The sequence below is a fragment of the Neocloeon triangulifer genome, unplaced genomic scaffold (genome assembly GCF_031216515.1).
Source record: "Neocloeon triangulifer isolate White Clay Creek 2 clone unplaced genomic scaffold, ASM3121651v1 ptg000014l, whole genome shotgun sequence".
Taxonomy (NCBI): domain Eukaryota; kingdom Metazoa; phylum Arthropoda; class Insecta; order Ephemeroptera; family Baetidae; genus Neocloeon; species Neocloeon triangulifer.
This window is the reverse complement of record NW_026775556.1, coordinates 23,567,067-23,593,863: the sequence shown is the minus strand read 5'-3', so window position 1 is coordinate 23,593,863 and position 26,797 is coordinate 23,567,067. Positions and strand designations below refer to the sequence as shown.

The 26,797-nt window shown below is 36.5% G+C and overlaps 4 protein-coding genes across 7 annotated transcripts in view; 2 read left to right on the top strand and 2 right to left on the bottom strand.

The window, feature by feature from the left end:
- LOC132199440 (heterogeneous nuclear ribonucleoprotein L) overlaps nt 1–23,492 on the bottom strand; it is a 60,059-nt gene extending 36,567 nt beyond the window's left edge. Inside the window, exons 1-2 of one of the 2 annotated variants that reach the window (XM_059624145.1) lie at nt 23,382–23,492; nt 11,204–11,265 (exon numbers count right to left, since the gene is read on the bottom strand). In XM_059624145.1, the coding sequence (XP_059480128.1) occupies nt 11,204–11,265; nt 23,382–23,450 (131 nt within the window). In that variant the 5' untranslated portion in view covers nt 23,451–23,492. The remainder of the gene's footprint in view (nt 1–11,203; nt 11,266–23,381) is intronic. The other variant, XM_059624146.1, reaches the window with a different exon arrangement.
- On the top strand, nt 807–3,928 carry LOC132200274 (G-protein coupled receptor Mth2-like). Of its 3 annotated transcripts, none has more exons than XM_059625619.1 (7): nt 807–1,061; nt 1,142–1,413; nt 1,468–1,747; nt 1,831–1,912; nt 1,966–2,123; nt 2,460–2,951; nt 3,025–3,928. In XM_059625619.1, the coding sequence occupies exons 1-6, from the start codon at nt 815–817 to the stop codon at nt 2,945–2,947; spliced, it is 1,527 nt and encodes a 508-aa protein (XP_059481602.1). In that variant the 5' UTR covers nt 807–814; the 3' UTR covers nt 2,948–2,951; nt 3,025–3,928. The 3 variants fall into 3 exon arrangements, with proteins under 3 accessions (XP_059481602.1, XP_059481603.1, XP_059481601.1); XM_059625620.1 differs by having other exon boundaries at nt 1,129–1,413; nt 3,022–3,928; XM_059625618.1 differs by having other exon boundaries at nt 3,022–3,927.
- Nucleotides 23,493–23,750: 258 nt separating the features above from the next.
- Nucleotides 23,751–26,071, top strand: LOC132199441 (F-box only protein 28). Its single transcript, XM_059624147.1, has 6 exons — nt 23,751–23,877; nt 24,243–24,369; nt 24,426–24,674; nt 24,821–24,977; nt 25,110–25,270; nt 25,327–26,071. Exons 2-6 carry the CDS (start codon nt 24,286–24,288, stop codon nt 25,633–25,635), a joined length of 960 nt encoding a protein of 319 aa, XP_059480130.1. The 5' UTR covers nt 23,751–23,877; nt 24,243–24,285; the 3' UTR covers nt 25,636–26,071.
- On the bottom strand, nt 25,867–26,773 carry LOC132199442 (mitochondrial import inner membrane translocase subunit Tim9). The gene is made up of 4 exons (XM_059624148.1): nt 26,637–26,773; nt 26,483–26,585; nt 26,333–26,428; nt 25,867–26,269 (listed from the first exon to the last, which is right to left on the bottom strand). The coding sequence occupies exons 2-4, from the start codon at nt 26,561–26,563 to the stop codon at nt 26,141–26,143; spliced, it is 306 nt and encodes a 101-aa protein (XP_059480131.1). The 5' UTR covers nt 26,564–26,585; nt 26,637–26,773; the 3' UTR covers nt 25,867–26,140.
- Nucleotides 26,774–26,797: the final 24 nt, after the last annotated feature.

Sequence of the window (26,797 nt, the reverse complement as noted above, 5' to 3'; positions counted from 1 at the left end):
CAAACTTATTTAAAAAAATCAATCAGTGTACATATTTAATGAAATAATTCAATTCAAATATATTGAGACACTTGTAAAAAGGTGTTTTATGAAAATTTTCTTCACAGACGGTTCGTTTTTCGGACACAATTTAATGCAGCATGTAATAACTTGGCGTGTTCTACGAGCAACATTTACATGTTTTGGAGGGATTTTTGTGCTTGTTGATGATTTTAAAGTGCTTTAAACGAATAAAATAAAATCATTATCTAATCAAAATCTATTCATTAATAGTAATTTTATTAGTTAGAATGGTTAAAATATTAAACATTTTGAAATAAATTTCTCATTGTGAGACCCTTGAAGAAGAATGACTACTGTCCGCATTGAACGAGTTAGACACTTTTGAAGAAGAATACAAGTTTCCAGAAGGTAAATTTTGCGTTTTTTTTTTTTTAAATCATACAACTTAATTAAATGTACACAACCAAGGCCCAGGATTAAATTACGAATTATGACTGCAGAGTTTTCTTCGTCTCTCTATTAATTTTTTAAATATTTCTCCTGATAAAAAGGAGAAAAAATATACAAATACTATATAATATATAGTTGAACTTGTGTCGCTTATCAGGCACTATAATATTGAAAAAAAAAGCACCGCAATCGACTTTGCAACACACAGAATTAAACTATTTTCATTTCCTCTCTAACGCTGACTAACAGAAATTATCACTAAAACCAACCGCAGTGAAAAAATCTCCATTTATATAGAGAGAGGAAACAGACGGATTTGTTCGTTTATCTTAAGCAAAACTGTCGCGTTCGCATTGAGGCCATGGGCACGTTTGGGTGGTGGATTTTCATTGCCCTTTTGGGCCTCTGCGGACCCTGCCTGGTGTGGGGTTGCGACCCATGCGAGAAACAATTAAGAACCAAAGTTATTAACGGAACGATTAAAACGGACGGATCGCTTGAAACATCGGACGGGACAAATTTCCGGATGGGAACTTACTGGAGAGAGGAAAATTACTGGTGGGCATGTCCGTGCCTGTTGGGAACGTGCGTTCGACAATGTCCAGCAGGTACAAGTAATAAAATTTTATTTGTATTTATTTAGAACACCCATTTTTTGTTCTAATTAAAATGGAGAGACGTTTTTAAGTTCTGGCAGAAGTTTTTAATCTGACGATGGCTGAACAACCCGCCTTGATCGAAATTTGGGAAGACGAAAGGCAACGTTCGGTTCCCATGAACAAATATTTCCACGTTGTTTACGAGGCACTCTGCGAACAGGCCTACCCCTTGGATCCGGACTTTGAACCTAATGAAAAATTTCATATCCTTTCAAACGGGCTGATCAGGTATTTGCACCCTGATTGTACTGATGATGATCGTCCCGTAACGGCTCAAGAATATTGTCTAATTCCAATGAACGTAATATAATATTTTGAATTATTTCAAGTAAAAGCAAAAATTTTTATTTTTCAGGACGGAAAACTGCCAACGGTTATGATTTGCACGAATACAAAAGAAAATAGTGAAGATACAATGCAAAATCTCAAATTCAAAATCTACCCGGCGTTTTTCATATTGAGTGCAATCTTTTTGCTTCCGACTCTGCTGGCGTTCGTTTTGACGCCCGACCACACCACGGTCCACAGCAGATCCGTCGTTTGCCAGTCCGGAAGTTTGCTCATAACGTTCATTAGCCTCACGATTACATACTTGACCGGCGAAAGTAGCCACATAGATGTCTGCATTATCGTTGGTAAAGTATTTTTTTTTTATTTTTTTTTTTTCTTGTAATTAAAACTTTTGTTTGCAAAATATATAATAATTGTTATTCTGCAGCTTACATCACTTATTACTTCATGTTGACGTCCTTTTTCTGGCTCAACGTGATGTGCATCGATATTTATTTGACTTTCAGCGGGTATTTACTTTCTTTTAATTGTCATATTATTGAAAATTGACGTCGTATTATAGATCGATGCTGCGGACACACGATCAAAAGTTTCGCATCTTCTCGCTGTACGCGTGGTGCACCCCACTTGCACTTTTCATCGCAATGGTGACTTTTGACCAAACCACTAAAAATCCAGACTGGAGTCCTGGAATTGGGCAAAACAGCTGCTGGTTTCAAAGTAAATCAAATATTTTTTAAGAAATATTTCATTTTTAAGAAATATGGTAAAATGTCGTTTTTAGAGTAATTAAAAAAAGTATATATTGAAAAAATTCTTGCCCTTAGCATGGATAGAAGAAATCCTAGGTTTTTAAAGTACCAGCAGACTACAGTAATGTTCCTCTTTTGAAATCAGTTGACCTTTAACTTTTTCAATGAGCTCAAATCCTGGTTTCAATTTTTCAACTAGATATTGGTTGAAACTTGTTTTAACCAATTTTGTAACGATTCAAAAACATTCAACCCTTTTATTATTTAAAAATCAAAATATTTTCAATTCTTTTTCGTTCTCCAGATTTTTGGTCTGCATTCCTGTTCTTCATGGGACCAATTTTGGCCTTGCTATTGCTGAATTCATACTTGTTTGGAACAACAGTGTGGCGGCTGTGGGTGAGGAGAAAGGAGTCGCGTAGGGTGTTCTCGACCGCCGACAGTCAGGTCCATAATCAAAATCAGCACGAGAAGGACCGACTCTGTATGTATTTCAAACTATTTCTGCTGCTGGGGTTCACGTGGTTTATGGAAATCATCTCGTGGGCAATCGGCGGCCCGGACGCGATTTGGTTCGTCACGGACTCCATCAATGGTCTGCGCGGGGTGCTCATTTTCTGGTTCTGCGTTTGGTCCAACAAAAACATGCGCCAGGCGTTGAGGAACAAATTTTGGCCCAAGAAAGAGGGGGAAATTAAACTTGGTACAATTAAGCCAGAAACGGATTCGACCTCCGGATCGACAGCATCGACATTTGCATCCACACGTAATATTTCATCACAAGAAGTCTAAAAATGTAATATATTTTTTTTTGCTTTCATTTCATTATATTTATATTGCTTTTCTTAACTCATGTTATAATTTAGCAGCCTGTCTGCTACCGCTGGTGCCTTTCTCAAGAGGGATAAACAATTAAAAAAATAAAATAAATTTAAATAAAATAAAAAGAAAAAAAAAATTATCAAAATTTCATCTATTGTTTGTGCTTTGATATTAATTTTTGAGCAGTTCTGAACATTTATAATATGTACTTTCAAATTCAGATATTTTTTTCTGATTTTTGTAATAATTTCATTATATTTTAATGCATATTTAATAATAATTAATTTTAAACTTAATATCAACTCATGCTTTTGGAATTTGTGTGCTTTGGGTGTATTTTTTTTTTTAAGTTTGATGAAATAAACTGAGAAAGTGAAGCTTAAGAGGATGTTCTGGACGCAAAGCCATATAATTCAAGAGATTTAGTGAATGTTACATTTTTGGATTTTTGTTAAAAGCATTTTAATAGCTATAACATGTCAAAACAGTGATGTAATGATAGCAAAAAGTTCTAATTGATAAAATAGGGAAACATCAAACGCCAACCTTTTCCCGCCAAAAGCCATAAATATTAGAGCCATGATAAAATTGTCAATTTCAATTTCAAGAAGTAGTAACTTGCATATATTTGGTCAAACTTCAAGATTTACAAAGACAGACAACCCTCAAAATTCAAATTATATTGGCGGGAAAAGGCAAACTTTTGATGAATCCTGGTGTCAACACTGTCAACCCTTTTGAGTGCGAATTTTTCGATCGCGTTTTTCATGTTGTTCATAGAATTTTATCAACTTTAGAATCCAAAAGTAAAAATTATTACTGGAGAAGCACTTAAAGATCTATTTTAATAATTTCTTCTAGATAATAAACTTCCATGTTGAATAATGGAATGATTTTCTTCATTTTTTATTCTTCCCCTTTTTTCCGAAATATGCGTCATATTCAACTAAAGAACTTGATTCAGTTAGAAAATTGTCCAGAGTGAATTTCATGTCCTCCTCTGCTACATAATTCCAAACATTAACCAAAATAAAGCGCACCCTTCAATTTGCACTACCACACAGGCAATTAGGTCGGGTCAGCGTGTCGTCCCGGGGCGCGTTTGTGCACCACCCGCGCTCCCGTTCGCGCCAAACTTTAATAATAAGCGTCGGCGGGCGGCCTGTGCGCGTTAATTATTCACAATAATAAGCCAGATTTGAGGAGGGAAACGAGATTTATTATTTAAAAAAGATAATGGAAAATTCGCGGCGTGCGCGCAGTAGGTGCGCCGCGCGTTTATTAAGTCTCCTTCTTTTCTTATACAGCACAGACATTTTAGCGAGCGGCGGGTATGTTTTATCGCACTCCATTTTTCCCACATAATAATTCCTCGCGCCGGCCTTTAAGGCCTTTTCACTGCGCCGCGATAATGCTAAATTGCCGGTTCCGACGTAAATTGCGCTCCATTATATGCACAGAAAAAAGAAAGAACGAAGCGGCCGACGATAATAATCGTGTGACGTGTAATTGAAATTGAAGGTGCTTGTAATGGGGTACGACTGCGAGAGAGTTTCAATGTTCCTTCGTGCCTGCTGTGGAGTAAAAAAAAGTAACGAGCCACTTACTTAATATTCGAGCCATTAACTTTGTGCAACGACTATTTTGCACAATAATTGCTACTTTCAAAAGGCGATGCTTAATTTTACTGCCATGAGTTTATGGATATTTGGATAAACACAGAGGTTTTTTATAGAAAGAAATTTTTTTCAAATGTATGCCAAAATAATATAAAAATTTTTTAAATAGAAATTTATTACAACTAAAACTTTTGAGTTCATTGAGAATATTAGACGAAGTGATTCCAAGTTTAATTTTTGCATACAGAAAAGGGTCTGGGTGTTCAAAAGAAAAAATAACATTTCATGCTATTCAAGATTAAAGTTTCTATTAATTAATTTCGTAAACAAACCAAAACCATAATCCCCCACATCAAATTGACGAAATAAAATCAATTGGTACCTCAAAGTTTACATTAAGCTTTTCAGAAATAATTATTTCAGCTTCTATTTAAAATCCAACAAATTTAATATTTTAATTGAATTTCTAAAATATTTCCCATTTTCTATCCATAGTTTTTAATTAAAAGTTAAAATTTCGTCAAAACTTTTAAGTTTGCAGGGATTTTTTTGCAAAACTGAAATTCCACACCAAAACAATTAATACAAACATTCATTTTGCAATCTTGTTTTGTATTTTACAATTAAATCCTGTTTCAACTTTACATATTCAACACGCTTTGAGCTTAAACTGCAAATCCTTCCGTGCATTATATTTCCTTGACTGGAATGCTGCAAATAGTTTTCCGAACTTTGTCCCCGGGTGGTTTGCCTCTTGCCGCTTTTGCATTAATTCAAATGTCCCTTCGGAACTATACACAAAACAGACTCTCTCATAAATAAACAAGCACACGAAACTTTCCGGTATTCAACATGAATGTGCATACATTCGAGTTGACAGCGTTTCAGGGTGTCGTTTGCAATTACCATGATTATTTGCACCGCGAGACTCGGCGGCTGCCGCTGCATTATTCACTCGGCAGAACACGTGTCCGGCTGGAGAGAGACCATCGACGTTGGGATTTGAATTCCACGCTCCATAATTCATGCAACTCCACTCGGCCATACGGACGAGAACAATTCGCTTAATTAATTTTTCAGCGATGGGAAACAATTAGAGCGCACTCGCCAACTGCTGCATTTTTGATGCAATTCACGAACGGCAAAAGTTGCCATGAAATTAAGTGAAACAAAACAAACTCGCCGTTTCGGTTTGTACAGAATTCATACCCAGGGCTCAACTCGGTTAATTCGGGAATGCTCTCCGGAGAGCGAACAAACTAGGAAGGATACCGCAGATGTAATACGTACGCAATTAAAGGCCACCGCATCTTAATGAAATGATTAATTCCGCACTAATTGCGAGCTGGATGCGATTTCTGTTGCGAGAGTGTGTACGAGAGACTCGATATTAATCCTCGGCGGAATAAATTCACCTAGCGTGTGTATCGTGCAAGAAGGGAGGTCCCGCCGAGTCGCAATTTGTGTGCTTCTGCTCTGCTCTGGTGAATAATTGCAAAAAACGTGCGCCAGACAGCCTATTTGTCTCCGAGCCCCAAGAATTTGCATGCGGAATGCAATTTAAATCAGGCACGCAAATTTACTCCGCGATGGATTTACAGTGGATTAAACAATAAGATTAGCAACCAGCTCAGTCAGGTCAACAAAGTGGATCTTTAGAGACGGATACGGGAAATAAACCCAAGAGTTTGCGACTTCAAAATATGTAAATTAGTAAAATTAAGAAAATTAATTTATTTATTAATTAATCAAACAAGCTTCAAAATTATTTGTAAAATCAAACAGCAGAGAGAATATCTGGTTCCAATAAAAGAGTTCTTGACTGGGTTTTCTATACAAACACATTTCGTATGAGACTGTTTATTTTGTTTTCTTGTTGAGTTGGCTGCTGACAAGAAGATTTGATCCACGCTAATAAAAACAAATTTGGGAAAAGTATTGACAGAGTTAGGAAACTCTATAAACAGGATGAATGCCACTATTTCTTTTACATTTATGTAGGTTTTAAAGTTTGCGGACAAATATTTATTTGAAGCATTGGATCTTTGTGTAATCATCTCCAAACTGACTCAAAATACAAGATAATTATTGAAATAAAAATCGTTCACATTTTTTTACTACTTTCAGACATTTATTATTTATTCTTCTCGGCTGAAAATATTTTTTCTCCGATGGGGGTTTTCTTAAACCATTTAGCTTTTTATTACAATTTTTACTATTAAAAATTTTACCGTTTGTACTAAAAAAAACTCCGTTAAAAAAATTTGGCTGACAATGGTAAGAAAAATTTCATTCTGTATGGTATTGGGGCTTTTTAATTAAAAATTTTTCGCCCTTTTTAAAATTACTAAAAGGAGCTTCAATTTTTTGAATAAATAATCGTTAACTTTGACATTTTCATGCGAACTCATCAAAAGAAACACGTCTGTATGCTTTTTCATTTACTTTCACGTGCGAGACTTGAAACACTTTTACCGCAATTTTTCATCACTTTACATTTATATAAAACGCCCGAGTGTTATTTGAAAAGTTATAGAGCAAGTCTTTGGCAAGCATCACTCCGCCCATATGTTTTCATTCGCGGGAGTGAACATTTTTGCATCTCGCGATAAATCTCGCCGCTTTCATTTTTCACAGGAAAGCGAACGAACGAACGACAAAACGATAGTACATTATATATTCCGTTCACTCTCTGCGGAGCATTTATGAACAAAAAAAGAGGAATTTCGCGTGACGAGCGCGAGCGTCACTTCAAAAAGCCCAAATTAATTTTCACGCGACGAGACAACGCCGGTTCGCGTAAAAGCATTTTTTTTCTTTCGTCTGTCAGTACAGTGTTGAAAAATAATCTCTCGGTGAGTCTCTCTGCGTCAGTCAGTCAGCTTTTGCTTTTCAAATTCACGTACGCTTGTATAAACTCGCGTGAATGTACACCTGCGTGTAAAAGCCGCGGCTGCGAAGACAATGCGCGCCCGGGGACGCGCTTAATTGAAAATCTTGATAAGCGCCGGCTACGAATCGCGCTCCATTACACGCGCCAACAAGCCGACGGGGGCTGCAATTAAACTCTGCAGATTTGCATCTCAACCCGTGCTCACCGACAAGTAATTATTTTTTCGCGCCACGCTATATGAAAAGAGAGATTGTTATCTTATCCGAGCTCAGCATCTAATATTAATGACAACAACCTTTTTCATTTTTATACTCGAGCCCATTGTCAGCTCAAAGGCTTGAAAATGTGTTGGTTAAAAACCAATTGTTTTTTCCTTTGTATTATTTGATTAAAATAATAAACATTGAAGAAAATTTTGCTATCCAAAGATATGCAATAAAAAATGTATGAAATATTTACATAATAAAAAAGAACGTACTAAATCTTGTTAATTGTCTGATTAAAACGTTAATTGTCTGTAGTTTTAGAGCTGATTTTGATACTTAAAGTTAATCTTTTGCATTGCAGCATTTTGTCATTAAAAACACTGTAACTTTAAAAAATTTAAATAAAATTACCCTCTCAATTTTTATTTATATTGAAAATTTGTTGCTTGGCTAAACAATTAAATTAAATTTTTACCTGCTTTGCATCGAATTTCTATGTTTATAAACCGTTTTGACATTGATCAACACTTAATTAAAAAAAGAGAGTTAAATCCGTTTAATATGCTTATAACATTGAATAAAATTGACCTTTTTACATCTACTTTACCTCTTAAAACAAACAAATCCTACTTTTTAAGCGATAAAATGTCGAGCTCAACCCAAAATAACTTTTATACTGATCATTTCTAGCCAAATTCTACAAGCCCTTCAAATATTTGGAAATTTAAAACATAAATAAATTACTATTAATTAAATCTACTAAAATCCATACTAATTTGCAGGAAAATTGACTAAAATTAATATAAGTTATCAAAGAAATGTTTTTTATTGAATTGTTTCCTTCTTTTTAAATACAAAAAGAAAATTTAAAACTAATCCTTTTCGGAATATAAATTGTTTGCAGTAAATTTAATCAATATTAATTGAAACATTGCAGCAAAACCGGCGCAAAACAATCGTGAATCATTATCATTATTGAATAATATTCTCCCATGAGAGATAATTGGAAAAGTTAATTGGAAAAAGTGTGTTTGTTTGGTGCGTGGCTGGTGCTTTTGCTAATCCACAACGCCACACGCGGCACGCCCATTATAATGGGGAGCGCACGCATACGTCCCGCGTCGCTTTAATTAAAGCAGGCCGAGACTCTTCATCAACGCAATTTGCATACGAACTACGCTGGCGGATGACATTTAATGAGAAGTTGTGCCGGGGCTTTGTCGAGAGGGAGAGAGAAAGACCGAGTTGCAAAGGACGGATTAAAAAGGTGACCATCAAGCACCTGTGACCGACCGCAGCTTTTCTTCCCAGCTTCTCAAGGCTTTCGCGACATATCGAGTGGCTTTTGCTCCGAATTTTCCGGCGCCCCCCGCAACGGCCCCTCTTGGGGAGGCTGAATTGAGGCATTAACCTACTTCATCTGCGAGCGGCAACATTACCCGCGGCTCCACACCGCCACCTCAAAATGCTCCGGCTGCCGGAAAAACTGCCACTTTGCAGCACCACCGGCCGCCGATACACCGCAAGCGCCGAGCGCATGTAAAGCGGCAGTTTGTTTCCTCGTTGAAAATGCCATAATAAAGTTCTGCTTCAAGTTTAAAAGCCCGCTGTGAGGAGCGAGACCTGGGATGCCGCCATTCTTCACAAAAGATACACTTTGCTCCAAGGAACATGTTGTGTTAAGAAGGAATTTGTTGCTGCAAAGTTGTTTTTTTTTTTTACTTAGTAATTTCAGAGAAGTTGTAAAAAAGTGGATGAAAAGTTCAAATTAATTTAGAATTTTATTAAGTTATGTATCCCTCAAGTGTGTATTCATGTATTTTTAAAAATTAAATGTGACCAAATTATTTTTTAAACATTTTATCATTTTTAATATTTTTTTATAAAATCTAAATTAAATTGTACTTATTCATTTTTAATTATACCATTGAATCTTTGAAAATTGATTCATTCCAGTAAAAAATATGTCAAAGAGTTTTATGTAAAAATAATTTATGATAATTCTGTGTGGTATTTTGAGAAATTTTTATTTAATCTGTTTCAATATTTAAATTTTTACGCATATTTACTATACTTTAATGCAAACGCTGTTGGTTAAAATTTTATCAAAATGTTCCATCTTATGATTCTTTTACGCTAAAAGAATTATTATTTTACTTACATTTTAGCTTCAAAGCAGCCACTAAATTTTTGGTCTTAAAAATTATTTTGAAAAAGACACTTTCAACAGTTTATCTAACAATGAAGTAAACTTCTTCCTCCTTCAAAGTTTTTGTATACAAAATAGAGCAAAATTCAACTGTTGAAGAAAATACGATTCTCTCTGCACAAGCTGCTACTTTGCAGCTTTTTTAGTTTGTCTCTTTTCTTTTTCTCTTGATTCGCATTCTAGGAAATATAAGCCGTTGATTCGAAAGAGCGACAAAGGAAAAAAACTTTTTGAATTTCATCTCCGGAGAGTTTGATGCTTTTGCTTGCTCTTTGGATGGAGTCGCGCTTATTTTCTTTTGAAGCCGCCGAAATGGAAGGCAAATATTGTTTGTGTGATAATTGAGGAAGAGAGACTGGTTGGAAAATCGCGCACGCATTATAAATCTTCCTCTTTGTGCTCAATTTGTTCGACGTCTTGGCATTTTTTTTTACTCCGCTGGCGGCTTTTCACACGACACGTCACGCGCGGATATTTTCAACAAAATATACACACACGCTCGGCGCGACAAACAAGCCGGGCAAAAAAATCGACTTGTGTACTTTTTAATGTGTCACGCTCAGACGAACGGGAAGTCAACAGAAGGATGCATTGGACGTAAATACTAAGTCGCTGGCCTTGAACTTGACTCCAGCAGTTCATATTTTGCATGGAGACTTTGTTTGAACACTCTAAATGTTTATCAGAAGCGTGTGAAGAACTTTCAACGTTGTCAAACAAAAATAATAAAAACATTGACCTTTTTTCCTAAAATAAAATTAATAGAATTTTCAACGTCGAAGGACAAAAATAATTAAAACATTAACCATCTTTTTCAGAAAAAAAAAACAATTCAATTAATTATTTTTCACAACATTTTGAGAAAATTTTACCTTTTAACACAAAATCCTCTTGGAAATTTGTTTATACAAATCTATTTCAGACTAAGCTCGGGATTCCCATTTGAATTCAATCACCGGCCATTTCTTTTTATTCGTACCGTTTATTCCTCCGCAAAAATAGTTGACCGAGGCTCAAGATTATTTCTCGCCGCGAGCGATCAAAACAAATTGAGAAAAAATTCAGCGGAAGAATGTCGAATTTGATTCTCCGCCAAACGATATTTATATAAAGTCTTGGCACCAAAGTCTATCAACAAATCGCCTATTTGCTTGAGAGGGCCTCGAAAAACTTCGTCAGTTAATCTGGCCGAAAAGACGAAAGTTCCGCGCTACTCGAATAAAAGTACCAAGTGAGCTGTTGAAGTGAATGGATGTGCCCCTGCTTCAATTAATTAATCACACCATCAATCTGGCTCACCTTTTCCGTCGAGGCTCGTCTATGAAATTTCCTATGCCGCTGATTTGCTGCTGCTCGAGAGTCTGCTGGAACAGAGAGGGAAAGAGTTAAACACACGAACTGCCGATGCGTCATTTCATTAATCCGTCGACTCTCGGCGTCAACCCACACACAAACAAATACACGATGGGTGTGTGCGTGTGTGAGAGAGCGGAGCGGAGAGAGAAAGCGAACGGGCGCCGCGCACAATAACACTCAATTTGCGCAGCTTGTTTCCCAGCAGTGACAAATTTGATTACACGTGAAGGAAAAACAAACTGTGCAGGTCCCAGCGCGTGTCTCTACAGTTTTCAAATAATAATGGCAGCTCGTTTTTTTACCCCAGGAGCGAGCCGACATGGCCTACCGAAATTGCTTTTTGCGCCGAGATGGAATGCCACACAACGTTTTTCGCGATTATTTTTTAGACGCGCGCCCAGGAAAAGGTCCGTCGCGAGCAGAAATTGTGGCCCATAAAGGTCACGGAAATAAGCTGCGATTTTACTTTATTTGTTATGTCATCTAATTTAGTAAGGAATATGTGTCTTTTGCTTTAAAGTAAAAGTATTTTTAGTTGGAATTCGGTGAGAAAGGTTTGATTTTTAATTATTTTGTTAAAAAATTTGGGCAAAATTATGTTAATTTAAAAAAATTTAATTAATGTGCAAAAAAAATATTAAAAAAAACTTTCTACAGCTGGACTGCCTTTTATGTAAATTTTTAAAGTAATGTAAAATTTAAAATATTTGTTACAATTTATTTTCAATATTTATGATTCTTCACTATTTTGAGACTATAATCCTTGATTATATATTATAATTTTAATTATTATGGAATTTAAAAAAAGGATATGCTAGAAAACTTTTTACTTTAAGCAATTATTTCAAAATTTAATTTAAGCCTATAAAAATCAACATTTTACTCCAGACAATTAATTTATTTCTGAACGCCGTTCGTTGTCATGCTTCAAAATTCGACACCACTTCTGAGCCCCTAATTGCATCGAGATGTAAATCACCGCAGTTGTTTTGCAATTACACTTTAAATTTGTCTTTCCGTTCACCGACGGACGAATCGTTGGTTGCGTCAATGCAAATTTCGGGTTTGGTGAGTCACGGAGATTTGAATATAATCGACGCTGCGTGCGCGAAGTAAGGATCGCTCTAGTTATAATAGGGCAGCTTCCTTGACTCGGAATCAATTAACCGGTCGATTCTCGCACGATGCGAGCGAGAGAGATGAAATATGTACGGGCAGAAAAGTCGAATTTAACGACCGGAGTTGTAATTTGACTTTGAAATGAATGTATGCAGCGAGGCGTCGGCGTGCGATAATATACAACCGCGGCCTTTTCATTGGCCGTAAACTGAAATTGCGTTTACGTTACATAATCGGTTGAATTACGGTTAACGACCAGACAGGACGCTTGTTTAAATAATTCCACTTTAAAAGCAATTATAATGGCTCGGATAGTGCCAATCAATATTTACTGCGCGGTTATCTACGGCGCGCCAAAGAGATCATCAAATTTTATTAAATAGTGATCAATATAAAAAAAAAAAAAAAAAAAAAAAACAATTTCTCTCCTTTACAAAGAAAAAAATTTAAAAAAGAGACAAATAGAAGCATACGTTTTGATACTTTTTAGAAAATTTTATATTGAATCGATGGCCTATAGTCATGAATATTGAAAAATATTGAAACTAAACTTAAGGACTCCTTATAAACATAGTCAAATCAAGTCTTTACAACAATGGTGATTAAAATTTCCAATTGTCTTTCAACAATCGCACAAATCCCTTTATATTGTTGTAAGGACTTGATTTGACTATGTCAATAAGAAGTCCTTAATAATAGGCAACACGCAGGACATTGGTGTAAAAAACATTTAAATACGGAACTTGAAGAGGAAAAGAAACATTTATTTTGGCCCGTAAAAAATATTGATTTTTGACCTCTTTCCATAATTTAGCAATAAGAATTGTTAATTTTTTTCCAAACTTTATTACTTAAAAGAAGTTTGCTCAGAAATTGTCTTCCTCTCGCTTTCAGAAGCAATGATTCACCGTTTATATATATTCAAATGCAAAACAAGAAGTTCGCATGGTGCCAATTTTCTTTGTTGGTGCGAAGTGGTTCTCGTTGTTTTTGCCACTATCTTTTCGCAAAATCGCCACACGTACGAAAACAATAACGAACCCGTCGTGTGGGAATTAACGATTTCTGGAGCGAGGCCGGCTATCGAATTTCCCGGTGTGTGCATCTCGTAAAGAGGGAAAGGCGTGGTGGGTGACGACGACGACGGAGCTCTCCTGCCCGATTGGGAACAAACTAAAACCGTATCAACGAGAGAGTCCGGAACGAACGGGTGCGCGGAACCGACCGGCTCAGTCAGCGAGTGAGAGACAAAATCAATATGCACTCGCGAGTTTCACTCATTTACAAGTAGTGGAAATTGAATCGGGTGAGGCTGTCGGGCAGTTCGGTCCGTTCATTAGACCTGCCCATCGCTTTGTAAAAATGCCCAACTGAATTAAAATTTTCACCAAAATAAAATAAAATCTGTTGCAAATTTTGATAGATCAAAGAAAATTTCAATGAAATACGCAAAATAATTATAAAAAAAAACAAGAAATTTCCAAATTTCCAGTGATTCTGATGTAATTTACAATTAAAATGAAAATTAAATTTGATATAATTCTTTCAATTTTATAATTTTCAGAACAAAATTTATTATTTGTCGTTCTCTTTCACTAAATTTTATTTCCAGAATCCAAGTTTTGCATAATTTAAAACTCAGATCCATTTTTTTCGTCTCATTTTTTCTCTCTGCAAAATCTCCCGGGAGCGAATCAATCTTTCCCTCGGCAGCCAATATAATGCAGCGAGAATTCCTCAACTTCGCATCTCTCTTTTGAAGAAAAAAAGGCAACGATCGTCTATCTATCTCTCGCGCCCGAACGATTGCCCCTCGCATGTATATATAGAGCCGATTTAAATTCAAACCTTTTCTCTGCTGCCAATCGCGCCGATGGCCCGAAAGAAAGAGCAAAATATATTCGAATTCGATTTGCATGCGCTTATACCCGGCGTACTGTCAAATCGTCACTTTTTTTCAGCCGGGGCCACACAGCAAAGAGAGGATAATGCAAAGCGAGACCGACGCGTGCTGCTGTGTGGCGTGACTTGAATATACACAACACGAAAATCGAGAGACGTGCCCTATGGAGAAAATAAAAAGATTAAAAAAAAGACGAGCAGATGATGGATCGGCGGCTAACCCCGAGATAATAGTAGTTGACCCTTAACGAGCTTGTGAGGCCAATTACGGACCGCCAGGTGATTAGCTCAAGTCTCAGAAGCTCAAGCACCTGTATCGATTCTTCCACCCTACTTGTTCTCATTTTTAATCTCGGCAGTGCAGTTGCTTGACAAATCTGCACCAGTCTCGCGGGATAACAACCGCCGTCTTGTTTCCTCTGTTGCTGCCGAGATAAGACGTTTAATCCTTGTCGGGAAATAAATGACCGGGCCTCGCGAGACGAGTGCGAAAAAGTATTGCACTTGAAAGCGCCTTGGATTAAACGCGGCCGCGATCTGCCAATTTGCAACGTCTTTTCCGACCCACTTGCCACGATATATGAATGTATATTTTTTCCTCTTTTTAATAAATAACTCGAACCTTTCAGCTGGAAGATTTATCGCGCGCATCGGGAAATTATTTGCCGGCTGCTGAATGTTGGAGAGACGAGTTTTTTTTTGCCTTTCGCTGCTCCGAATGCATTTATTCATCTCAAGCAGCGGCGCTCGATCGATTCGCAGAAAGTTGTAATATGCACGTACGGAAGAGGAAGCCGCCGAGCGGAAGGTAAAGTAAGTAAGTCAACTTGGAGGGGTCAATAAAATTGCATTATATGAATAAAACTTGCACCACTTGACGAGGTGATAAAATTTCGGCACTGTTTTAGCCAAATTGCTTTCCCCAGCAGAATTTACATGACAAATGTTCAAGCTGGAAAATGCTAAAGATTTTATGAAATATATTGAGCATTTCGAGGCTAAAACAATTTGAGATATTTCTATGGTTTCTTTACTAAGCACAATGAAAATTTTTATTTTAGACCTTTTTTAAATTAATGTAAATTATGTTCCAACATTTCTATACCTTTAATTTAACTCTGTGAATGAAGTTAAAGTATTTCAATTTATTCACTCAAAATTAAGAAGTGACTGGATAATGTATCTTTTTTTTTTATTCTTTTCAAAAATACAAACTTTTAATTATGGTCAAACTTTAAGACGGCATAAACATTTGCTTGTGAACCGAAATTTATCACTAACCTATAAAGTTTCGCCTGTGGGAAGCCACCTTGGAGTTATTTTTAATGATGCAAAGTTGCTGCGTGTCGAGGAACTTTGGAAGATAATTAATAACTTCAGCAATATTAGCTCAATTTGGAAATTTTAAAACAGTTAAAATTTCTATGACGTTTTCAACGGAATATTGATCTGCAACTTCTCTTTTTGATTTTATTATAAAATATGTTTTTTTTCCAACTAAAGTATATGAAATTGGATTAATTTATACATAAATTGCCGTTCCAGTTATTTCTGATTATTAACTAAAGCTCCGCTCTCGTGTTCATTGACGTATTCGTTTTTATCTTTTTTACTTTCGTGAATATACAAATCAACCGCAGAATTTTCGGGGGGCCAGATCAACCATGCATGTCATGTACGCAGGCAGTTCTGCGTGCAACCACCATTCGAATTTTTTGTATGTACGTCAAAACATTCGAAAAAAAAAGTCGGGTGATTTTTTTCGGCTCGCGTGCGAATTGCCAATTGGACACTGCATACGGCGGCCCAATTTGATCCGTTTTCACAAAGCCGGGCGTCGATTTTTACGCAAACTGATCCACTCTCTGGCAAAGCCGCACGCCAACGATTCGGCTGATTGATTTGTTTTGTGTGCTTCTCGCAGAGAATTGCACCGTAATTATATTCAGCGAGCCGCAATTTGAGAAACAGTTATTCATCCTCTATGCCGCTTTGTCCAGCCAGATTCTTTCTTTTTTGTGTGCTTTTAAGTGGAAAAAAATCGGCAGCCACTCATCCATCGGCTGTTGCTTTTTATTTTTTTTCGCGCTCGCAAAGCCGAGTGAGAGTTTGGTGGGCGAGAAAAGTTTTTGCCCTCGGAGGATTTCCGCGCCGTTGTTATTTCTTGTTCCTTAATGGAGACTTATGCGAGATTTTCTCCGGGGCGAGGATTTGCGTGTCGCCGGCGCATTTCGTCGCCGCGGAGACAAAAGAAAAGGATGACACCTTAAAAGGAATGGAAAAAACTTGCACGCCGAAAAGCGAAATTAGGAACGTGACGAGGTGAAATATTAAAAAAGTTCGTGCAGAAAAGACAAGTTTTCTTAAAAGAATGAAAAGAAACAGAGTTTTTACTAAGTTTAATAAATTGAATATTATATTCCATGATTAAACTATTCATTTGAAAAGACAAAAATAGCAAAAATTAATCAAAAGAAAATTCTCAAATATCTGCAACATTTTGTACAATTTGAAAATCAAAAAATATAATATAACGTTTATGATCTACTAAAAAATTAAATTAAAGTTATTTATATCGATTAAATGTATAAAGCCAACTTTTTAGAATTAATATTTTTAATAAAAAGCAAAAACTCTACTGGATCCCGTCAAACAGCTTTGATATTTGGTACTTTCTCTCGTCTCATATTATTCAAAAGCAATCGATCAAATCGTTGAAGATCTGCCTGAAGAGACGAAATCCATCGCCATTTGTTTGGCTCGGTTGAGACGAGACTTTTCTCCTTTCTCAACTTGTTGCTGTCAAGATTTATTCCCACCCCGTGAGTTTGGCAGTTTTTTCATCTTGACCTCTCGTACGCACCCCTGCGTCACCGGCAGACTGCCGAAAATATTTTTTGCTCGTCACGTTCAGGTGTTTTATTTTTTATCCCTGCCAGAGTTTCTCTTGGAACTTATTATGGGCGTCTACCCACCGACTAATTGATCAGCAGTTAATGATCTACTTCTTGCTGGGCGTTGGTGTTCATAATAATTCTTTAAAAGGTGATTCGGTTTAAGGTCGCGTATAAGAAAGAGGCATCTATTGAGTCGTACTTGAGCAAACCGAACACGGACAGACTCGTGCGAGTGAATAAAATGTGTGTGTCTTTGACTTTGTTGGAGAGAGATAGAAAAAGCTATTATCGTCGACGCGATTGTTTGCTTTCGGCTGGAGATTTTCGTGCTCTTTGTACTGTCGATTGATCTGCCGGAATTACACCGAGTAATCTTACTCGCCGTGCACACCGGTGCGCTGAAAAAGAAAACCCGCAAATCTCTGTTTGCTCAGACGCGATTGAGTTTTCTTTAAACATGCGAGAAATAATATCAAAACTATAAAGAGAGATTTACTTAAGCTACGCAATACAAAGTTTTATTACAACAAGTATTAACGTAAAAATAATGTTTGCCAAGCGATTTTTTTCAAGAAGAGTTGTAAATTTTATATCAATAACTCTGAAGCAAGTTCTGCAAAATTTAAAACTTCTTGGAATAAAATCGAAAAGAAAATAACAAATATAAAAATTATAAATATTTGCTGACTCAATTATTACAAAGTATGGAGTAAAAAAATAAACTGAGAAATTCAAATATTAAAAAGTAAGTTTTTTTCAGTAAAAAAATCAATACAATAGCTAATCAAATTAATATCATCAATGAGCAGCCAAGTTTAAATTCCACACAAAAAAATAATTTAAGTTTATTTATTGGTTTGGAAATTTCGTGTTTGCTTCATTTTTAAAAAGAAACATTTCATTTCTCTTACAAAATTATTGTTCCGCACATTTTGCTTTTAGTGGAATTACGAAAAGTTTGTAGGATTCAAAAGATGATAAAAACTTTCTTCTCTCTTTGCCTTCCTTTTCATATCTCCAAAAACTTGCACGTCTACTTTTTGACTGAAAAATGCAAATAATTGAGAGGAAAAAAGAAGAAGAAACTTTCTATCAATCAGAATAAGGAGAGCCTTCAAAACCTCACATCCACGTTTCCGGCTGCTTTCTTGAGGTTGGTTTTTGTCAACGTCTGTTATTTTCTTTTCTTTGTGCGCCACCTTTGGGCGTCAAAACTTTTTCCATTATTCAGCAACCTGTTTGACTTCTGGGCACTGTTCGTTTCTTTTTCCCTGACGCGAACACAAACTGCTAATGAACAAGAGCGAAAAACAATCGCAAAAATCCTATTTTTTTTTTTAATTTTTAATAAACCCCAGACTTTTATATAAAAATGTCAACTCAACCTTTACCGTTTCAAAACAGACATTGAATATAAAATCCCTTGTCACTTTCCCGTCCGACGATTGAGGGAAGATCGCACGCTAATGGCGGAGAAAAATCGCCGGAAAATGTCACGACGATCAGGAGCGGGAGGAAAGAGAATCACGAGAAAGAGAGACGCTTGCTTGCGTATCGATTGGCCGCGCCGACAAACAAGTTCAAAGTGAACATAGACGAATCCCTAATGGGATTACGCAATAAAACGAGTCCCGCTTTCACGAAAATTCGCTCCGAATGCGCTGCGAGGGATCGATGCCGAATTCGAAGACGTGCGATGGAAAATTCATAGGCAGGCGCCGTGCAGAAAACGATTAAACTCGAAGCCAACCGGCACCGAGCGGTCCGACCAGCCATGAAATTAGGCCAGTTTCATCCCCCGCCAGGCTGCAATTAAACGGGAGGCGAAAGTCGGTCGAACGGAAACGAGCCGGAAAAATCCGAGGGATGAAAAAATTCGACCCAGAACACAACTTCCGAGCAGGGAAAAAATGGGGTGTGAATTTCGAATCTGGCCGAGCGTGAAATGGAATTTTGCCAACAAAATCTGCAAATTTGCATCTAAGCTCCGAGTGTTAAGACAGAGGGAGAGCAGAATTTTGAAAAATTGCCAGAAAGAGGACGCGAGTGTGCGCGTAAAAAGTATTCTTCTGTACATTTATTGGACACTTCATTTGTAAGAGATGCTTGGATTCACTCTGTACAGTACATTCTGCCACTCTACTTAATTCTACGTTCAATTTTGAAAAAAATTTACGCAATTATGTTAATTCAAACGTACCACTTAACAATTTGTATTGCATTATAATATAGATTATTGTACTCGTTGCAAAATAAAAATTTGAGAAAATTGGATGAACGAGCAGAAAGGGCTGAGGTCTGCTAAAATTTTGGAGGAAAAAAGAATGAAGTGAAAGATGGGCTAATAATAGTTGAATTATTTTCAAAAATAACAAGCGTCGTTGCCAATGTTGGTCAAAGTCTGCAACCCTATTTCACAAGCAAGAAAAGTTTAGCAAATTATAATTTTTAATTCAGTTAAAAATAAAAATGAATTAAGTTTATTAGTACTATTATTTATTTAATTATTAGTTTTATTAATTTTCTTAAATTAATTTTTTTTAACCTTCATTTTTATTGTATAAAATTTTTAATTTTTTTTAAATTAACTTTTTAATAGTAACTGACAACTATTTTTAAGGAAATTTTAAGAAAACCGAACAAAGTAAGCAAAATGAATCTGTCGATTAAACTTTTGATTATTTTTCTGGTGTTTTTTTCTTTCATGAAATTGGGGTGCAGACCGTGACTAAAGCTGGAAGAGCCGATTTGTTCTTGAACATTAAACAAACAAAAAACAGCACTCATGAACGTCTTTTCTTCTCTCTTATTGTTAATACATTTAAATGTTACTCATGAGTTAGAATTTTTTTGATTAGGAGTAAAATATATACGGTCTGAAACTCCCACATAAAAAGCTAATGAACCAAATTTAAAAAAAAAATTAAGAGATTTCAATTTTTCAATTTTGATTATAAACGTTTATTTGTCCGCATTTGAAAATATTTCGTTGCAACTTCTAAAAATGGTAATTTTTCTTCATTTCTATAGAATAATTGAAAACATTTCAACCACAAAAATTAAAAATTAAATAAAAATCCAAATAAATCCAATTATTTCACCAAATTTCTCTCTACTAATGAAAGTGAATTTATTCACGCGGCTATGCTTTTTTCAGTTAATGACGATTTTAAATTTTTGAGCAATACTTTTTTTAACTTCTGGTACTTTTTGTGTCATCAAAGAGTTCCGCGGACGAGCAGCTCGCAAATCAAACCGAAACTAGCGTCGTTACTCTGCTTTTTTCTTCCCTTCTCGAAATTATTTTTACGAATTTAATTAACAGCCATCAGCGAAATAATTCTTCGCGGTGACAAAGCGCGGTCATAACTCAAGCAGTGCCGCCGCGCAAAAAGTTCAAAAAGCAATAACGCCGCGACAGCCAGCCAAAAGTGAAAACAATTTTTCGCCTCGAGCTTTTTTCTTCTTCTTCTTCGCAAGATTAAAAGTTTTGCACAAGTGACAAGCGCGGGGCCTCTTTAATCATGAATCGTCCGACGGCGCGGCCTTTTAATTGTCGCAGCCAATTTTCGAAACTCGATTTATGCTCCGAGGCAATTTGCCCTCGGGCGAGAAATTAAATTTTGATATTGCAGCAGCGCCGGGACGCGTTGTAAAACTTTTATCTCTTCCGAGCTGCCCTTCTTTTCCTCGGAGCTCCGCCGACGCCTCCAACTTGCTCCTCATCGATTTCTGCATTCGACACGGAATTTTTTAAAAGCGGATCAAAAGTGGAGCACCGACCATCGAGGAACAAGCTATAGACAATCTTTTTTGCAGCGGTGAAGGAAAATTCGGTCGGTAATTGGAAATCAAGTCGGTACATATCAGACATGCAAAAGAATGAGGGCTGAAAAAAAAATGCAAATTGACCTTTTCAAAAAGGATTGTATGCGAGGATTACAGAAGAAACAAACAATTTTTTACTACATTTTCAACATAAAATTTGAATTTTCGATTAATTTCGTCAGCAGAATTCATTTTCTTCTTTAAATTTTATTTAAATTAATTTTTTAACACAAAATTGAAACTATTTTTAAACCAAATTAAGATGGGTTCTTTTAATGGCAAAAATTGCTCAGAAATTTTACCTTCTCCTTTAAATTTTTATTGTAAAAACATATTTGTTCATTCTATTATTATGCGAAATAAAAACAATTAAAAGTTGGTAATAATAAAAATAACTATTAATTAATTAACAAGGAAAGAAAATTTTTTGCTGAAAGTCAGTCTCAGGAACGATAAAAGAAAAACCTATAATCTTTTTTTTGTAACGAAACTAAACTTAAGAATAAAACATAAAATTTAAAAGCATTTCATTGTAATCGTTTTTTCCTCAATGCGTAATTTCAAAGTGATCAATCAACTTGTTACAATTAATGATCTTGTTTTCATTTTTATCAAAAGTTGTTACCTTTTTAATCAGATAAAGATTAAATTAAATGAATGATGCTCAATCGTTGCGATTGAACTTGAATTGATATGTAATAATAATTTTAATGGAACTATCTTGTAAAAGAGTGCGATAATTTATATTATCAGTAAAAGTACACACAGCAATCTTGTAAATAAGCTTCAAAAGAAACCGATTTGATACGGAACAATTGACACTATAAATTTAGGTCCTTAAATAATTTTTTAGTCATTTGAATATATTTTTCAGCTATGTAATTTAATTAAGCTAATGTAAGGGATAAAACACTGAAAAAGGGGAGTTTTTTTTATAGTTTTCAGGTGTAATTCGTTTCTTATTTCAATAAAAGCAAAAAAAAATCTAAACAAGAGATAAAAAAAAACTCCTCTGCTTTTGTGAAACAAGACTTTGCAGGATTTTAATACTCTTGTAATTTTCCTCCCTAAGAGGCTTGTCACGAAATCCAACCCTTGCATTCTTCCGTCCCGGAATTTCATTTCGTCTAATACTTTTCGGTGCTCCGGATTTTTCCAAGACGGTTTCGTTCGTAATCCTTCACGAAGTTGAGAGCGAAGAAGTTGAAATCGTTCCTCTCCGAGCAATTACGCTGCCGGAGAGAAAAGTTTAATTGCGGCGCTGGCTGCTGCCGGGTGGAAAATAATTTGCAATTAGATTGCGGCGAGAGATTGAATGCGCCGGACGAGACTTGCGATGTTTGGCCTATGGGACAAAGGAAGAGAGAGAGCAAGACGAGCTCTTTCAAATCCTCCGTCTCATTTCGCCCCATCTCTCGGGGCTGCTCCCCCGAGCAGCACTCTCGGTTTCTTTCCCTCCCAGCAAGATTATCCGACAATCTTTTCCGACGGCACCGACAAACGTTTTGAACTCCTGACCTTCAAAGAAAGAAGAAACGCGCAAAAACTCGGCAATAACAAAATTGAGAAGAAAAAAATTACTTGCAATTATATTTGAAATTAATCTTCATTCAAGTTAAGTTTTCAATTTATTATCTAATCAATCTTTGCTTGATAAGTTTAAAAATAATCCAAAAATTAATCTTAATCTAAAAACAAGATTAATTAAAAAAATTAATATATAAACAATAAACACAATTTGCTACTCAATATGTATTTTTTTTTAGTGATTTAAATATTTGGATTTCATATAAGAATTAATATATGTTTATTTTAAAAGTGCAGATCAAGTACAACGTCGTAGTTTGTTTCTTTGCTTCTTTCTCGACTTGCACTTTCGGCGCGCGATCAATCGCTCTCGTTTTCCAGCAGCTCGGCTGCAACCGGGGTGTGAGGACGGGAGTTGTCCGAGTGCTCGGCGAAAGCAAAGTCGGAATGCACGCGTGATTGCACAGCCGGCTGGGTTTTGCTTTTGCTCGCGGATCACGCCGCGGCTCTGCTCCTTTTTTTTATAACCCTTTGTTATTCTCGTGCACGGTCGAACACTGCACTTTGAAATTTTGGCCAATTTGCACCCCGACGGAGGCGACGAGCCTCTTTCAGGGGGTGAACGGTTTCGGTGTTTGGGCTTGAAGGGCGTGGGCTTCGCGGAGCCCCGATCGGGACCCTGTCAGGGCCGCGAATCTCCGCTGGCTGGACCTGCAGAGTTGCTCGGACTTTGCGGCCGAAGGTCCAGCCTCCGCCTCACCCTGAGAGCCACCCCAACCTTAAAACGGAGTGATTGGCTGACCCTGACTCGATTCGAAGGCTGCGGCGCCGCGGCCACGGAAACTTACCCTGACTTGCTGGGACTCCAAATCAGTCCGAAGTCGCTTGCTCATCGGTCCTTCCCCATTGTGCGCCATTGTGGAACTGCTGCGGTCTGCGGCCAAATAACTGAGCCCTCCGTCGCTCGGACCCTTGGCTTGGCCCGCCGCCTGCTAGATGGCGGTGAAAAGGTCCTATTTTCGCGAAGACTTGAGCTTGCAGCGCTACCTAATCGGCGGAAAGTCAAACTAATTTGCAAAAAAGAAATAATTTTATTGAAATCTAAACTAAATTGTAATATTAAACATTAAACTCACAATTTGATTTCAATTTGAATCATTAATCTTACAAATTAATTTTAAAAATAAATTTAATTTATTTTTCAACTTTGATTATTTTGTCAGGTTGGCAGCATTGCTCCCTCAACATGTACGTCTGGCTATGGCGATAAATAAATGAGCAAAAGTATGTAAATAACTCACTCGGAAAAGTTATTTTTCGAAGACTTGCAGCTACTTGCAGATTGTAAGATACTGTTTTTCTCTCCTTGACAAATCCATCGTCAAAGCACTAAAATTTTAATTGAAAATGGCCTTTTTTTAAAATTATTTTAGTTCGATCTTTGTGTTGTGTTGCTCAAGTTTGACCGGCTATTTTTGCCCTCTTGATTCACGTTTCCGAATTATATACAAAAGCTGAAATGTAAAATAGGGATTCTGTTGCCAAGAAAATTATAATTTGTGAAAAATTGAGATTCGTATCAAATTCTATTGTTCAATTTTCAATTCATTCTCAGTAATTTAAATCCCCACGCATATGGCAGCTGATTGGCAGTCGAGACCATTTTGTTAAGACGTAATAATTTCAATCAACTTTTCCATTATTTGCAGAATTTTTCCCACCATCGACCTTGAAGGATAATACGACCCGAAAATGAGTCTTTTGCAACTACCGGACATTGTGCTGCGAAGGGTTTTCTCGTATTTGTCCTACGACGAAGTTGCTCGACTCAGAATCGTAAGTTATGACTTGGCTGCATTTTAATTAATTTACTTAAACTTTGCTTCAATCAGGTGAGCAAAGACTTCAACAGCCTGGGCAAAGACTGTCTGAACAAAGGACTGATTGCCGTCGAGAAGTTCCGCAACCTGTGTTTGCGAGAAGTCAAAGTCCAGCTGCCTCGAAGGGAGTCTGAGCGGCGGGTGCACCCCTTGGCCAGGCACGTCGATGTCCTCATGGCGATCGAAACCAGAATCTCAATGCTCTCGATGACTTACGGCAAATACATAGACTCTGGTCTTTGCTGCTTCATCCCTGGAAAGGTGATGAAAAAATAATAAAATATCCCAAGCTTAGAATAAATATTAATTAAAAACAATATATATTGATAACAAACCAAAATTTTTTCCATATTTAAATCCAGGTATAACAAATTTATTTTTAATTAAAATTTTTTTTGTAACTGAAGGTCCTTGATGAAATGTTTCGAGTTTTGAGAATTGTGCGCGAATCAAAAACTCCCCCTCGGCCGCATGAAATTCTGCAAGAACTGCGTGATATCAGCTCAATGGCTATGGAACACTTTGATGAGAAGGTTTGCTCCACACTTAAGCCAAAGTTTTTGAGTAAGTCTAGTTCTAATTAATTATAATGACATTAATTCCTTTAGATTTATGAGTTAACTAGTTCTTAATCTCTCAAAAATTTTAGATATTATTCAACTTTGATGAAACTTTAACAATAATTTTTTCTTTTAGCTACTCCCAGAAGTAAGAGCATCCTATCGCTGAAAATGCCAGTGTCAGGTACAGAGTCTCATGATGAAGTAGACGTGATATCAAACTTCCAAGCTAGCCTGCAAAAGGTGAAAAACAACAACATAGAACTGAAAAAGCAAGTCAAAAGTTTACGATCTAAGGTAAATTTTGTACCTTCCATTGATTGAATTTGTTTCTTAATTTAATTTTCTCCCAGGTTGTTAAGCAAAGTGTCAAGATTGAGGACAACAAGTCAAAACTGCAAGACCAGTCTGCCAAAATCTCAGAGCAAAGTTCGCAGATCCAAGACCTCCGTCGGATAGTGGATGAGCTGAGCCAGAAAATAATTGACAACAGTCGATCCCCAGAGTTGAGCGTGGACAACAGCAAAATGAAGGCCAAATTTGAAGGCAAGGTGGCTAAGAAGAGTTTGTTCCCCCCTGCAAGTGGAGTGGTGACCAGGTCGAAGAGGGTCAACTTGAAAGAAACGGGCGCCGAGCCGGTCGCCAAGCGGAGCAAGAATTGATTTCGGCAATAAAGAGACAAGACTCTCGATGTAGAACTCCGAGGTGTATTTTCGTTTGTTTGATTTTCAAATTCTGGGCGTATGTGTGTAAAGTGATTGTTCTTGTGAATCCCTCAACCTGATGTATAAGTGGCCAGATTAGGAATGATCATCTTAACTTAGAATGAATTAACTTGATAATTTTATTTTTCAGTTAAAAATACCTCTTTGGCTTGGCAAATATGTTTTAAATTTCTTTTAATTTTTATCTTCGTCTGAAAAAAGCTATCAGCGGATCTGAGATTGTTTCCAAATGAGAATTTGTTGAAAACTAAAATTGATTTAAAAGTGGGTTTATTAACTTAGTTGCGTTTACCGAAACAATAATTCTTGTACCGATTGTACATTGCAGATTATTTTCCCAGAAATAAAATGAGATTGCTTAAAGTTCACAAAATTTTCTTATATTTCAGTGATCCTCTATACAAATAATCAGATAATATGTAATATTCTATGAATTTATTAACTATGAATTGGCCTTCTGCATTGCAGCCATTGCGCCTTCGTTGGCCAGAACTTGGAACTCCTGGAACCGTTGAGAAATCCTCTGGTTCATTTTCAAGTACTTCTCCATGCAGTTCATCGCACACTTGTCCTAAAATTTTTATTTTCCAATCAGTAAAATCTCTAAAAATTATATATGTTTCACAAAAACAACCTCTTGATCTTTGACTTTTCTTGTCGTCAAATCCCAAACGCACTCGGAAAAGCACAGCTCTGACAATTTGTTGTAGGAAACCAAGAAGTCTCTGAACTATTATGACAAAAAAAATATATTTTGCATTTTTTAACACCATTTTGATTAAACCGATTTGATTTGCTCTTTGTGCTCCTCGTCTGAAGAACCTGTCGTCGCCGACGCTAAAACTGCAGCTGCCGTTTCTGCCATTCTTAGATTTGTGCTGTAATTTCTAAAAGAAACATGAGTTGAACAAATTTCTGGATTTCAATCTAAAACTTACTTAGGAATAAAAATCGATCAAAGCATGCGGGAATGCTCAAATTTGAATACAGGAGAGGAAAAATGAGTTTTTCTCACGAGGTCGACGATTGATTGATTTTTCGGATTTTCTTTACCAAACAGAAAAGTGGGCGCGGTCTACAGCTGACCAAATTTACAGGG

Bases quoted from the DNA above. Each gene is read 5' to 3' on its own strand.
- LOC132200274 (XM_059625619.1), top strand. From the start codon at position 815: ATGGGCACGTTTGGGTGGTGGATTTTCATTGCCCTTTTGGGCCTCTGC. The intron at 1,062-1,141 runs GTACAAGTAATA...GACGTTTTTAAG, and splicing joins CGTTCGACAATGTCCAGCAG to TTCTGGCAGAAGTTTTTAAT. The intron at 1,913-1,965 runs GTATTTACTTTC...GTCGTATTATAG, and splicing joins ATTTATTTGACTTTCAGCGG to ATCGATGCTGCGGACACACG.
- LOC132199441 (XM_059624147.1), top strand. From the start codon at position 24,286: ATGAGTCTTTTGCAACTACCGGACATTGTGCTGCGAAGGGTTTTCTCG. The intron at 24,675-24,820 runs GTGATGAAAAAA...TTGTAACTGAAG, and splicing joins GCTGCTTCATCCCTGGAAAG to GTCCTTGATGAAATGTTTCG. The intron at 24,978-25,109 runs GTAAGTCTAGTT...TTTTTCTTTTAG, and splicing joins ACTTAAGCCAAAGTTTTTGA to CTACTCCCAGAAGTAAGAGC.
- LOC132199442 (XM_059624148.1), bottom strand. From the start codon at position 26,563: ATGGCAGAAACGGCAGCTGCAGTTTTAGCGTCGGCGACGACAGGTTCT. The intron at 26,429-26,482 runs GTTTAATCAAAA...TTGTCATAATAG, and splicing joins ACAAAGAGCAAATCAAATCG to TTCAGAGACTTCTTGGTTTC. The intron at 26,270-26,332 runs GTTGTTTTTGTG...TAAAAATTTTAG, and splicing joins GAAAAGTCAAAGATCAAGAG to GACAAGTGTGCGATGAACTG.